This window comes from Gobio gobio (genome assembly GCF_949357685.1).
Source record: "Gobio gobio genome assembly, chromosome: 21".
Classification (NCBI taxonomy): Eukaryota; Metazoa; Chordata; class Actinopteri; order Cypriniformes; family Gobionidae; genus Gobio; species Gobio gobio.
Window position 1 is genome coordinate 16,540,545 of NC_137117.1, and position 14,906 is coordinate 16,555,450.

Genomic DNA, 14,906 nt, shown 5'->3' on the forward strand with positions numbered 1-14,906 from the left:
AGGTGTCTTTTCTCCGCCACATGTTTTTGTCTGACCCTGCTGACCCAACGAGCATTTCACAGTCCAATGGTCACGCCTTAACTGCAATGTCTAGTATTGCATTAGTATTGCATCCTTCTCATGGGCATTTAATACTTTTTGACTTTTCAGTCTGAGTTAAATCTCTTTTTTGGCTCAATTTATCTGTAAAAGAAAACATGCCTAATAATTCTGCACACCTGAATATAAGGGGATTTTCATTTCCAGCCTTCATGAACAATTATATATCACTTATACATTATTAAATACTAAATCAATAGTAGTTATTAAGATTACTGTGGTTTGGAATTGGTCAAATGTGCCTGGAAAAAAAATATGATCAGAAAATCAACGTGCCTAATAATTCTGCACTCCCTGTATCTATGGGTAATACACTCTATCGCTCTCACATTAATACAAACATAAGTTTACGTTGCTAACAGTGGTTGCTAAGTGTGTTGTGCCAAAGAATCGTTGGGTGAAGCGGTCATAGCAGTGTTTCATCGTGAGCTATTGACCAATCAGAATCAAGGACTGGTTTTATAAATGTGAACATTTAAAGCTACACTGTGTGATATTTTCCCCCATCTAGAGGTGAAAAGGTATATCACCATCCAGTGAATTCTAGTTTCTGTTCCTCTCAATTCCGATTTCGTTTTAACTCCTACGGTGGCCGATTTAGTCCAAGATTAATATGGCTTCCAGTTCGACCTCGTCCACATTCGACACGGTGCCATCGAGTGTTAAAACGCGAAAGGCGAAGCTTGAATTTACGGGTATGTCCCTCTTTGGCTGATGTACTTTCAAGATGGAGGGGCAACATGGCGACCCGCATTGGAACCCCTCACCCGTATGTATTTTCAATGGCATATTATAAACTTACGAGAATGCTTTATTACTTGAAAGAAGAAATATACATTAATGAGCACATATATTTTTGAAAGAACTAAGTGTTTTTAGCTAAGAATAAACTAAAAAAGTTACACAGTGTAGCTTTAATGAACTGCGAACATTTAATGAACTCAACTGGTCACAGATTTCTCTAGGTCATTTTCTACTGTTGTCACATTGCTCAGCTACTACAGCCCCTTTATTTTCCCTATCGGCCTATAACTGAATTATTGAATTTATATTTAAGCAATAGGCTATCACACGAGCAAGAGCGCTGTTGTTCCAAATATAAACACGGAATTTCAGATTGCAGACCAGCTGCACGTGATGTTTCTATACAACAGTTCAATAAATAACAAGTTAACATTGAGTAACATTTTAGACAAAGTTTTTTGAGTTACTTTGTCTGTTTTCGTCACCAACTGAAATAATTCCCAACAAAAGGCAAACGTTGTGTCTCCTAGCAACACAGTATTGGCCATAGAGACAGAGCGTATTTAGGCCATGCCCACACCGGGGGGGGAAACAATCCAACGCTCTCCATTGACTTTGCATTGCGTGAGGCGGCCTCATTGTCATTTCGGACTTATAACAAAAAACAGAACAATGTCTGAAAGCTGATATGTGACAAGGTGTACAGCAAACAAGCTAAAAAACACAAGAAATACGTTTTTATAAGCTGTCGACCCAAAAAAAACGTTTAAGAAGATACGTTTAAGAAGATAAAAGTGGATACAGGCAATACGAAGTGAAGCTTCAGCAGGAAGAATGGAAGAATGGGTACATTTTGGGATCCTGACACTCAGTATGCCTCAATATGTCTGTGTGTGCAGTAAACATTTTGTCACTGTTAATTCAAATATCCAAATGTCCGTTTTATATATTATATTTACTGTCGCTGATTACGTTCCCCTCTAGTCGCCGTAGTTCTCAGTGTAATATGACCCGTCGTGCTCTGTCTCAATGGCCTGAATCCACTTTTTTGTCCTTAAACGCTCCTTTTTTGGGTCAACAGCTTATAAAAAGTTCTAGGTTTTGTTTAGCTTGTTTGCTGTACACTTTGTAACATATCTACGGTGGCCCAGTAGTGCACAACACAACGAAATTTAAAAAGCATACATAAGTTCACAACACAACAAAATAAATCCACAACACAACGGAATGAAACCACAACACAACGAAATCAAGCCACAACACAACGAAATCAAGCCACAACACAACGAAATCAAGCCACAACACAACGAAATCAAGCCACAACACAACGAAAAATCCACAACACAACGAAATAGCCACAACACAACGAAATAGCCACAACACAACGAAAATGCTCCCAACCACTCAGGGGCACTTGGAGCGCTGTAAAGTTGCCACTGTTCTATAGAGTCGGCAATCTTACAAAGAAATCAATACCACAATTAGTTTTAACAGTAGGCTAACCATTGTTTATCTATATGAAATATTAATTTAAAATCACATCACCTACATGCATTATAGCTGCAAATTTATGCTCGAGAATGCTTTGACCCGATACCACGGCGCTAAGGGAACATCTGCCAATTCCACCAATTGGTTGAAATGTATAATTTGTATGAATTAAAATAACTTTTAACATTTAAAAACAGACATGTTAAAATTCCACAGCTTGATTGTATTGGTAAAATTGACTTAATAATGCACAACACAACATTGGAATTTGAAAATAAAAAAGTTAATTTAATTCATACAAATTATTTCAACTTGGTGGAATTGGCAGACGCTCCCTTAGCGCCGAGGCAGCGGGTCAAAGCGTTCTCGAGTATAAATATGCCGCTATTATGCACGTAAGTGATTTTTAATTGATATTTCATGTCGATATACAACTGCACACTTAAAACTGATCGTAGTGTTTAAATATTTGTAAGATTGGCGAATCTATATAGAACAATGCAAGGAAAACTAACTTTACCGCACTCCGAGTGCCCCCTAGTGGTCGGGAGCATTTCCGTTGTGTTTTGGCTATTCCGTTGTGTTGTGGACTTTTCGTTGTGTTGTGGACTTTTCGTTGTGTTGTGGACTTTTCGTTGTGTTGTGGACTTTTCGTTGTGTTGTGGACTTTTCGTTGTGTTGTGGCTTGATTTCGTTGTGTTGTGGATTTTTCTTTGTGTTGCGGCTTGACTTCGTTGTGTTGTGTCTTGATTTCGTTGTGTTGTGGTTTAATTCCGTTGTGTTGCAGTTTCATTCCATTGTGTTGTGGATTTATTTCGTTGTGTTGTGAACTTATGTATGCTTTTTAAATTTCGTTGTGTTGTGCACTACTGGGCCACCGTACATATCAGCTTTTATATATTGTTCAGTTTTTTGTTATAAGTCCGAAATGACAAGGAGGCAGCAATACAAAGTCAATGGAGACGGTTTGATTGTTTTCCCCCCCGGTGGGCGTGGTCTTCAGATTATGAAGCGTGTGGAATCACTTGTCGCCACCTACTGGCGTAACTTAGTAAAGGAAACCCCTCCCCTCCACTTAAAGGTCCCATGGCATGGCATTTTTCTATTATTTTATAATGTTTCCTGAGGTGTACTTATATTGTTAGTATGACTTTTACATTATAAAATGTCATAATTTAGAAATAAAAGGAATTTTTTCAATATTGCTGTTTGCCCTGTGGCTGAATGCCCTGCTTCAAGAGGCGTGTCTACTGTGAGACTTCAGTAAAAACGCCCACTGTTGTGATTGGCTGACATCTTGTATTTTAAATGAGCGGAGGGGGCGTGGTTTAACGAGGTCTACGAGGCACCAGCAGGCACGAGCTGCTGCCAGAGAGACAGATGGACCTGAGTTCACTTCACATCAGTTCTCAGCATGTCTGAACTGTTGTAGTTACAGCATATACTTCAGGTTATTAGTCTATTTCTAGTCGGAGGGACTGTCACTCATGTCAGAAAGTTAGTAACTTTAGTAAATTATGGATCAGCGCTGACTGGAGACGCGAACCGTTTAGAACGATTCAGTCCGATTTGGTGAACTGATTCGGTTCACTAAAAAGAACCGGTTCAAAAGAAAGATCGTTCGCGAACCGGACATCACTAACGTACCAGAGACGGAGATCAGCGATTGCTAACAAAGTTATTTATAGTAACTACTGAGTTGTGAGAGCGCTGTCAGTCAGCGCGAGTTTATTGTGTTTGTATCTGAGACTTCTGAATAAACACGAGTCCCAGTCACACCGAGTCCGTCTTCATCATTATTACCAACTTATTAACACATGCAAAGTACCATTACAGCTGTCGAGATGAACGAGTTAAAAGTAAGTGTTGATAATAGCATTATTTTTCAAATAAAATAAAAGCGTCAGTGACGCGCGTTGAGTACACAGCGCAAACAAAGACACAACAGCAGTAATCGAATGTAATCCAGTTTATTGTGGGGCTAGGCTGGCTAGCCCGAATATGCTCACGCTTACCCCCTTCTGCTTAATCTCACGCCGCGTTTGGTGCCTCCGCTGTGGGCCAGATGCAGTACTGGGGGTCGGGGATGTTGAAGGCCAACGGCCAGTGCAGCCCGAGCCTCTGCGTGTGTGAGGCCGATGTTGAGCAGAAACTCATGACTGTATGCACATTTTAGAACCGATAGACGCGACGAGGACGTACAAAACACTGACTCACAAGATAGAAAACACGAAAACACCGTTCTGTCTGGAGAGAGAGAAGCCGCATTGTGTGCACGAATAATAAATAATTAGCTACACATCAGAAATCACTGATCACAGATCAGAAGGAACTGAAAAAAGACTTCTGTTTTCATTTGTACATCCAAACACTGAGAAACTGCCAGCATTCACTCGTTCACAACCCATGATCTCTCGAGCGTTTGCATGGGCGTGCCAGATTCTCTGGGCGGAGGAAAGGGAGGTAACCGTTCCTGCTTGGACGTCAAACCCGGAGACTTCAGGATTGGCTCGTCTGGCCTGTCATTTTCTCAAAGGCAGAGAGAGACAGCCAGAACTCGGGTTTACACCGATCAACATTTCTATCCACTTGGGGACAATATTCAGGCTAGGGGAACTCATATTAATGTTGAAAAACCTCATAAAATGAAAATTTCATGCCATGGGACCTTTAAGAAAAAAAACCTTTATGTTTGTTTGTGGGACAATTTCCCACCCAACAACAGCACCAGTACAACCTCCCTGGAAAGATGGTTTGTTATCTTTAATTGATCTCTTTTTGATTTATGTATGTGCTATGAAGGATATGCTGGTGATGGACCGACTGTGTTTTATCAAAATACATACCAAACACTATTTGGAAGTCAATTCAAAACAACAAACTTTGTGGAGAATTTCCAAAGGAAATGTAGAAGAAAGATGACAGAAAACTGGCAGAAAACACAGAGGAAGATGGAGAAGAGGGGTCAACGGCAGATAGGCAGTGGGAGTCTGTCGAAATCAATTTATAGGCAAGTTAAAAATAAGGAAGAAAGATTAAACATCGTGTGTGCTTTTGGCTGTAAATTACGATTAGATTATTCTCACACAACTTCTTTATTTGTGTATCTGCAAGGTTTTCGTATGAGTGACATTGACTGAAGTTAGTGAAATTTTGATAAATGTGTCATATATATCGTACCGTACAACAATACCGTGCTGAAAGCTTCTTGCACTCTCTCTCCTCCATCTATCCACCTTAAGTTAGGGTGTGTTCAGTTTGCATGGTTCGTTTGGTATGGACCAAAAAAAATTGAGTCCTGGTCTGCTTAGCGTTTAGATTGGCATTTTTATCACCGAACCTTAAGGCAAAGGGATACGTTCACAACCTGATTAGTCAGTTTTTATAAGACGGAACTTGGTTCGTTTACATGTCTTTGGTCCGCGTTGCGTTCATATATCATTCAAACCGCACCAGAGTTCGTTTGGAAGCGTATCAAGACCCATCTTTTCAGCGGTCTCGGCCCGCTTGTTTGGTGTGCACCAGGGTTCGGATGGCAGTATTCACACTTATTCAAACGAACCGCACTAACAGAGCAATCGCAACAGGATTCGTTTTAATCGAACCAAACATGCCTTGCGTGAACACAGCCTTAGAGGATTAGTTCACTTTAAAATAAAAAAAGCCTGATAATTTACTCACCCCCATGTCATCTAAGATGTGCATGTCTTTCTTTCTTCAGTCGAAAATAAATTAAGTTTTTTGAGGAAAACATTCCAGGATATTTCTCCATATAATGCGGTTGAAGGTCCAAATCAATGCCGTTTCAAAGGGCTTTGAAGGGCTTCAAAGGGCTCTGCACGATTCCAGCTGAGGAATCGGCTCTTATCTAGTGAAACATCTGTCATTTTCAAGAAAAAATACAAATTTAATATAATTTTTAGCCACGAATGCCCGACTTCAGTGTTGTGATTATTCACGGTGTGTGACGTCATTACGTCGGAAAGGTCACGGACGTGGCGTAGGTGAAAGTACCGTCCCAGTGTTAAAACGAACGTGCAAAGACTAAATCAAACGCCCTTTACAAAAATTTGAGGGCACCTATTATGCAAAATTCACTTTTACATGGTGTTTGAACATAAATGTGTGTTGGCAGTGTGTGTACACAACCACCCTATAATGGTAAAAACCCACCCACTCCTTTTTTTATCCTCATAAATCATGAGCATTGTCTCAGAACAAGCCGTTTGCAGATTCCTGGGAATATGACGTCACATTTCACAAGTCCCACCCACAAGTGTTGATGGACACTGCCTTATTAGCAAAGACCGCACCCTCAGAGAGCTGTACACAGTCCGCCATGTTTATCTCCTTGCCAAAGAATTTAACAGCAGCATTCAAGTAAGAAATGTGTTCTTAATAAAGCTACTAAATTTCTTTCAGTCAAGAGCCTAAGTGATTTTCTGATTTTTCTTCTGTTTGATTCGTATTAACAGCAGAAATTGCTGTAGGTACTGTTTATTACACTGCTTTCACTTTAGTACACAGATCTAACATACACACACAGGATGTCTGTACTTGCTGCATACATACACAGACATAACCAACTGTTTTCATGTGAACTTTGTGTGTTTCTGACATAACCTTGTGTGCATTTGACAGTTAAATCGCAATAACAGATGAAACAGAACTAGTCTAGTTTAATAGCCTACTCACGGACGCGCCGACATCCCGCTCTAAAACGCATGCAGATGATAATATTTCATGATGAAGAAGAACTGCAATGTCACATGAGTGTGTCTGTGATAGAGATGATCATCAAAACAAACAGATGCATCATGTTTCAGTTTTCATTTGCATGTTCACTGGTGTTCATGAGCTGTGAAGGCTCCGCCTTCTGGGGCCAGGAGCAGCAGTTAATTTGCATTTAAAGGAGACACAGAAAACAGCAAATTTTTCTCAAACCAAAAATTGGTATTTTCAAAATGGTATATTAAATGATCTATTAGGAATTTTGATCTGAAACTTCACAGAAACACTCTGGGGACACCTGAGATATTACATCTTGTAAAAAGGGGCATAATAGGTTCCCTCTAATGTAAAACAACGATGTCGGACGATTTTGAAGTTGGAGGAGAACATGAGATGGAGTTTTTGAGCACTGGGTTGGTACTTCCACCTTCCACGTGTGACATGATGACGTCATACGCTGTAAAGAATTACTACACTGAAGTGGAGCATTCGTGGTTAAAAATTATATACATTTTTATTTTTTATTGAAAATGACATATCATTTCGCTAGATAAGACCCTATTCCTCGGCTGGGATCGTACACTCTAAAAAAAAGAGGTTCTATATGACACCAAAAATGGTTCTTGCCTCGTAATCATAGGGGAACCTTTTTTAGTGCTATCTAGCACCAATTTTGGTGCTTCAGTGGTTCTTCACCGGTTCTTTGACTAAGGTGCTATATAGCACCTCTGAAGAACCGCTGAAGAACCACTGAAGCACCAAAATTGGTGCTATATAGCACTAAAAAAGGTTCCCCTATGATTACGAGCCAAGAACCATTTTTGGTGCCATATAGAACCTTTTTTTTAAGAGTGTACAGAGCCCTTTGAAACTGCACTGATTTGGACCTTCAACCGTTTGGTTGCCATTGAAATACATTATATGGAGAAATATCCTGGAATGTTTCCCTCAAAAAACGTAATTACTTTTTGACTGAACAAAGAAAGACATTAACATCTTGGATGACATGGGGGTGAGTAAATTATCAGGAAATTATCATTTTAAAGTGAACTAATCCTTTAATGTAAGAGCGTTAACTTGAATGTGCAAGGCTTCCAGTTATATTGGCTGTACAAAAAAACGTCCATTATGCTGCTTTATGTTGCAAACTATTATGTTATCTATCTTGGTATTTTATCTTGTTGTCATTCTCATTAACACACTGGCTTGTAGTGCAGATAGTTTTTCTATTTTCCTATACCGGCTAATGCACCGTAAATCTTACAGATTCAAAGAAAACGGCTCACTTCTGCATTGCAAAAAAAGATAATACATGTACACACAAAATCCCACATCTGCAGTACCTGTCGTGCCCTGTGATCTGTCTCTATGCCATGTTTCCTGAGGCAGGCCAGACCACGGGCGTCAGGAGTGCTGCCAATATTCCAATCTGAGGTGGCACCAGAGTCTATAACCCACTGTAACACACAGAGAACACAGTTCTAGCGCTGAGTGCTAATCAGGACCCCGCCGTACCTGCCGCGCCACGTGCCTCATGGACACGCCGTGTTTCTTCATGCAAGCCTGGCCACGGTGATCCGGGGGGTTTCCGATCTCATAGGTGGACGTGGCGGCACTGTCTATTCTCCACTGAAGAGACACATACACATAGCATTGACGATGATAATGAAATTATACATTCAAACACGCATAAACACACACAACAGAACAAAAGAATAGCATTTACAGAGAGGACATACAAACTGCATGTTATTTTTTATTTAGTCCTGTCCTGAAAAAGATATTTTGCATAGAAAATGTTTACGTATAATCAAGACAAAAAAAATTGCTGAATTTGTTAAAATGACCCCATTCAAAAGTTTATGAACCATTGATTCTTAATACTGTGCGTCATTACATGGATGATCCACGGCTGTTTTTTGTTTTGTGATGGTTGTTCTTGAGTCCCTTGTTTGTCTTGAGCAACTGCCCAACGTTCTTCAGCAAATTCTTCAGTTTTCCAGCATCTTTTGTATGTTTGAACCCTCTCCAGCAGGGACTGTATGATTTTAAGATCCATCTTTTCACACTGAGGACAATTGAGACACTTAAAACACAACTAAAAAAGGTTGAAACGTTCACTGAATGCTCCAGAAGGAATTTGAAGATCAAGTTAAATTGTACTTAATTTGTCTTCCGGGAAACATGTAAGTATCTTCTGTTGCTTAGTTCCGAAGGGCAGTACTAAATGAGAAAAAATTATATTTAAACAAAATAAAGATTTGGACATCTTCATTCTGTTCAAAAGTTTTCACCCCCGGCTCTTAATGCATTGTATTTCCTTCTGAAGCATCATTAAATGTTTTAACTTTTTTTTAATAGTTGTGTTTGAGTCTCTCAATTGTCCTCAGAGTGAAAAGATGGATCTCAAAATCATACAGTCACTGCTGGAATGGGTTCAAATATGCAAAAGATGCTGAAATTTGCAGGACCTGGAGGATTTTTCTGAAGAACATTGGGCATATTAACTGGTCAGGACAAACAAGAGACTCAAGAAAAACCATTAAAAAAAACAGCCGTGGATCATCCATGTAATGACACAAACTTTTGAACGGGGTCATTTTAATAAATTAAGCAATTCTTTGTCTTGTTGACTATATGTAAAAAAATAATTATGTAAAATATCTTATTCAGGACAGTACTAAATTAAAACTATCATGCATTGTGTATGATCCCTCTCATTTAGTTACAATTATTAACATTTTCACAGATTCTGCAAGCGGTTCACACACTTTTTCTTGCAACTGTTTGTTACTCTATAGCGGTTTGTTACTGCATGTACAATGGGATCACGTTGGCCAAGCATTCACTTAAACTTTAGGGCTGGAATGAATCTGAAACCGTTTCTTTGTATTCACGAGGCCTCACGAGGCTAAGGTTTTGACTTCTTGTCAAACTTTTTGCACAGCAAAATTTATATTGATCCTTGTGCAACCTCAGGAATAAAGTCAAATCTCCATAAGAGCAAGTGTATCTGGCAAAAAAAAATTATCACGATGCTGATGCTCTCATCCAAAAGGGTAGATGATGAGGTGCTAGGATAAAAGTACTTAAGAGCTTTTGCTCTGGAGTGCCAATGGCACTTTTTTACATACCTGCTAGAACTTCAAGACCAGCCAAATACAGTCATCCAGAAGATGATGCACTGTCCAAATCAATTCACTGAGGCACATGCGATTATTTGTCTTTGTAAGCTGGGACCAAATATTAATATATACATAATTCAATAAAAGAAGCATCACATGCAGTGACTTACCTTGTCCACCTCCCCAGTGTCTGTGGCCATCTTCATGAAAACAGCCTCAGCGATTGGGGATCTGCAAATATTCCCTGGGTATTGAGGAAAGGGAAAAATTGTATTGTTTAGTAGCCATCTATTACATGTGACCAAATTCCATACACAATATATCCCTTTTATTTCATATAGAAAATTAAGCATTAAGTTAAGTTACTTCTTGGTTTGACAAACGGCATAGGTAAAACACACTTGATCTGTAAGTGAATCTTTTAAGTTATTTATTTGATCTTCTTATAGACTTATTTTTCCTTGTTTGCTTTCTACATTGTGTAGTAAATGTCTATTCACTACCATTCAAAAGTTTGGGGTTCGTAATACGTTTAATTTATTTTTAAAGACGTATCTTAGTCTGATCAAAGCTGCATTTAGTTGATTAAATATACAGTAAAACATAGCATTATGTATAATCTTGTAACATTTCAGAATAACTATTTTTATTTTAATATATTTTGCGATATAATTGCTTCCGGTGGAGATGCAAAGCTGAATTTTCAGCATCATTACTCCAGTCTTCAATGTCACATGGTCCTTCAGAATTCATTTGCTGCTTAAGAAACATTTCTTATTATTATCAATGTTGAAAACAGTGGCTGCTTAATATTTTTGTGGACACTGTGATATCCCTTTTTTCAGGGTTCTACTCTAAAAGTCTTTATTTTCATAAAATGAACACATGCTGAATTAAGTATTCATTTCTTCAACAACAACAACAACAACAAAAGTTATGACCCCAAACTTTTGAACATTGATGTAAACTTATATAATTGTATGTAGGGTACTTTCTTTAAATAAATTCATGAATAAAATCCATAGAAAATAAAGCATAAAATCGTATGCAACCTGTAAAGTGCATACTAAAAATTACCCACACTAACGTTATATCGAATTAGTTTTGTGTTGAGCATTAGTGCTGCCTTCACGTGCTATCAGAATTATCGTAAATATAAGTTTCCTATGTAAAAAATGGACATGAACACCCTCTCAAGTCAAAATTTGAATGCAATGAACTCGTAATCCCGACTTCAGAAGTGGGAAGTAGGAAACTTCCGATAGCACGTGAAGGCAGCATATGACTCAGCCTAAAACTATGCTCTAAAATTTAACATAGCTTTAAGAGACAATATTAACACGAATTGCTCATTCGTGTATGAATAGATGAGATCTGCGTATGATTGCATCAGTATGGCGATACCATACAGTTCACGATGACAGCTTTCATTCAATGAACGAGGCCAGTGAAAGAGTGATCATTGTTTGAAACAGTGATGATAGTTTGACGGTTTCCTCCAGCTGAAATATTACTTTATCAGCTTCCCGTCTAAACATCACGAGTTAGAGAAAGCATGGCTATATTTTATAATCTTTCTTACCCAAGCACACGAATAACACCGATCTTCCACTGGGAGCCGCCATTTTGGTCTCTATCAAAGTTCCTCGTTGAAAGTTGCCCGAATTTCTGCCTGTTCCAAATTCACCAAAAAAAGGGTTTGAGGACATATGAAAGTGTTAAATATATGAAAGTGGTTAAAATATATGTTTGTTTTTAAATTGTATTTTTAATATATTACAAGTGTACAGTATATGACATTAATAGAGTGAAAACCTGACCTACAGACACTTTCAATTTTATTCTCTCTCATACATCACAAAACATTAAGCTATGAAGTCCTCTAAAAACTAAAAAATTATGTATTTGTGGTAGTAAATGCAGCACAAAGGCTGTATCTCTAAAGTATCACAAAAGGGATCCAGTGCATAATTCTGAGCAAATGTCTTGTATTATGATTTGCCAGTAGGCCTAAGCTGCACAATAATGATTAAGAAACTGTTCCCTGGTGTCTTTTCAGGCTTGCATAAGCTTAATCAGTCCCAGTTCTATTATTAGTATCACTATCCCACGGAATAGCGTTTACAAATCTAGGTGGTCAGGCTGTAGGAAAGTCCTGTTTTCCAGACCATATTTAGAGCAAGTTTAGATTGAACTATTTTTCACTCAGCTGCCCGGCCTGTTTGCCATACTTTCTCTGTTATAAAACCAGATTATACTTCAGTGTATTGATCCTGCACACCAGATGAGTGAATTTACTACACAGCAAAATATATGTGCACGCACATCTGACAAAGTCAACAACTCAGAGAGCCTATATGGAGTTAGGCCAAGGAAAACAACATAGGATGTTGAAATGTAACATAAATCTATGGAGATGGTGTTATTATAAGCAACATATGATGAGGGTTTTTTTTACATGACCACTTTGCATACATTCATTTGTTTAAACAAAGCACCTCACAGTGCACTCAAGATATTTTAACAGTATGTCTAGGAATTAAATCCGTGACCATATCATTGTTAGCACCATGTTAAGAACATAAAAAAAAATCCCTCAAAAGAGTAAGTAAAATGAATAGAAAATCATACATTAAGGTTTATTTATTCAATGTTTTACATGTTTATGAAAAAGAGACATGTATGTGTCCATTCATTTAAGAACATAAAAATAAAAAAGGAATGAAAAATACATTTTAAAAATCGATACAGAAGTTACAGAATATGTGAGAATAATTTGAACAATCACACTCTGTTTTAAATATATGTGCAGTATGGAAAATGTGAAAAATAATTGTATTTTTATACACTACCGTTCAAAAGACTGTGCATTTAATTGATCAAAAGTGACAGTAGAGACTTTAATAATGCAATAATGTATATATATTTCAAATAAATGCTGTTCTTTTGAACTTTCATCAAAGAATCCTGAAAAACAAATTCAACACAAATATCCACAACAGTTTTTAAAATTTGAGAATAGTAAGAAATGTTTCTTAAAACCCATATGATTTCAATGAGGAAAAATGCTTAAAATAGGACACTATGACAATAGCAATAAAAAATTTCATAATTTTTGTATTTATTTTAAGTTTGTTGCCTCAAGGCAACATTGTACCACAACGGACAAATTGAAACATTTGACATTTTCATGAAAAGAAAAGAAATATATTTATCGAAAACATCAATTTCTTTAACCAGACACATGAACAAACACATTTATCCAGTTTATAATGTAAACTGTCAGGCAACATTGTACCATTGTGGAACACAAGTATTACCAAACCATCACATCAAGTTATCATAGTGATAGTTCACCCAAAAAGGAAAATTTTGTCATCATTTACTCACCCTCAAGTTGTTCCAAACCTGTATGAGTTTCTTTGTTCTGCTGAATATAAAATAATATATTTAGAAGAATGTGTGTAACAAAGCAGAGAGAGCAACCATTGACTACCATAGTAGGGAAAAAAATAGTCAATAGTTGCTCTCTCTGCTCGGTAACAAACATTCTTCTAAATATATTCTTTTGTTTTCAGCAGAACAAAGAAACTCATACAGGTTTGGAACAACTTGAGGGTGAGTAAATTATGACAGAATTTTCATTTTTGGGTGAACTATCCCTTTAACTGGATGTAAATTAGTGAAAAATGCACTTTTCATTGGAGAAAATATGTGTCAAATGTGACCTGTGCACATGTGCTGAAACAGGACACAAAATGGACCCCTGTGGGTCATGTGACCAATTTTTCTCGACTTTCATTGATTAGTATTTGAGTTCTTCTTCCCTGAGATAGGTTTGAACAATAAATTGGTGTTTCATTTTATTAAAAATAAACTAAAATAGACTATGTTGCCTGGAGGCAGTTAGCAAATAGCGGTATAGAGGGTTAGCAAATAAGCATATTAGAATTATTTCTGAAAGATCGTGTGACTTAAGACTGGATACTGAAAATTCAGCTGTGCCATCACATGAATAAATAAATTGCATTAAATAAAAAAACTGTTATTTTAAATGGTAATCAAATTTCATATGTTTTACTGCATTTTTTATCAGATAAATGCAGGCTTGGTGAGCATTTTTTTTTTTTTATCTCAATTAAAATTTAATGCATGGTAAAGAGTTAACAATGTGGTGATTCCCATACATTTTTAGTATTTAGATAAATAATTTCACCCTATACAGATACTTACAGGTATATCAGTTTTCCTATTTTGGCTTTGATGCTTAACACTGTCAAAGAGAATGACCGGTGAGAGATATAATAAAAAACATATTCCAGGGTCAGTGACTCGAGCAGTGCCAAACTTCCAAACAAATCCAACTTACCGAGACATCCAGCACAGCTTCTCTGCACAACAACAAAACTGATATCCATTGACATAGTCATTCTATTGGTTTTGACTGAACAGAATTATTATGCAGCACAACTACGCCCCCAACCCCAGGCCCCAACTTTGAGCGTTAGCACACAAGCCAGATATTGATCTATATACATCTTGATCTGGGCAGCTCATACATGCTGTATTCGCAAATTGAAATTCAGCTGGTTTGCAGCTCCTCTAGTCTGCTGCCATCTACTGGTTACATGGAGATCCTGCATTCATCTATATCTCCTCCTATTGGCTTTCTGCCATATCTAAATTTGTAGAATGTTTTTAATTAGAATAGTAGTG

General features: G+C 37.5%; 1 protein-coding gene across 2 annotated transcripts in view; it reads right to left on the reverse strand.

The window, feature by feature from the left end:
* Nucleotides 1-11,835, reverse strand: part of acp1 (acid phosphatase 1) — a 33,016-nt gene extending 21,181 nt beyond the window's left edge. Inside the window, exons 1-3 of one of the 2 annotated variants that reach the window (XM_079803724.1) lie at nucleotides 11,773-11,835; nucleotides 10,361-10,434; nucleotides 8,409-8,522 (exon numbers count right to left, since the gene is read on the reverse strand). In XM_079803724.1, the coding sequence (XP_079659850.1) occupies nucleotides 8,409-8,522; nucleotides 10,361-10,434; nucleotides 11,773-11,815 (231 nt within the window). In that variant the 5' untranslated portion in view covers nucleotides 11,816-11,835. Of the gene's footprint in view, nucleotides 1-8,408; nucleotides 8,523-8,580; nucleotides 8,695-10,360; nucleotides 10,435-11,772 lie in introns of both variants that reach the window. The other variant, XM_079803723.1, reaches the window with a different exon arrangement.
* Nucleotides 11,836-14,906: the final 3,071 nt, after the last annotated feature.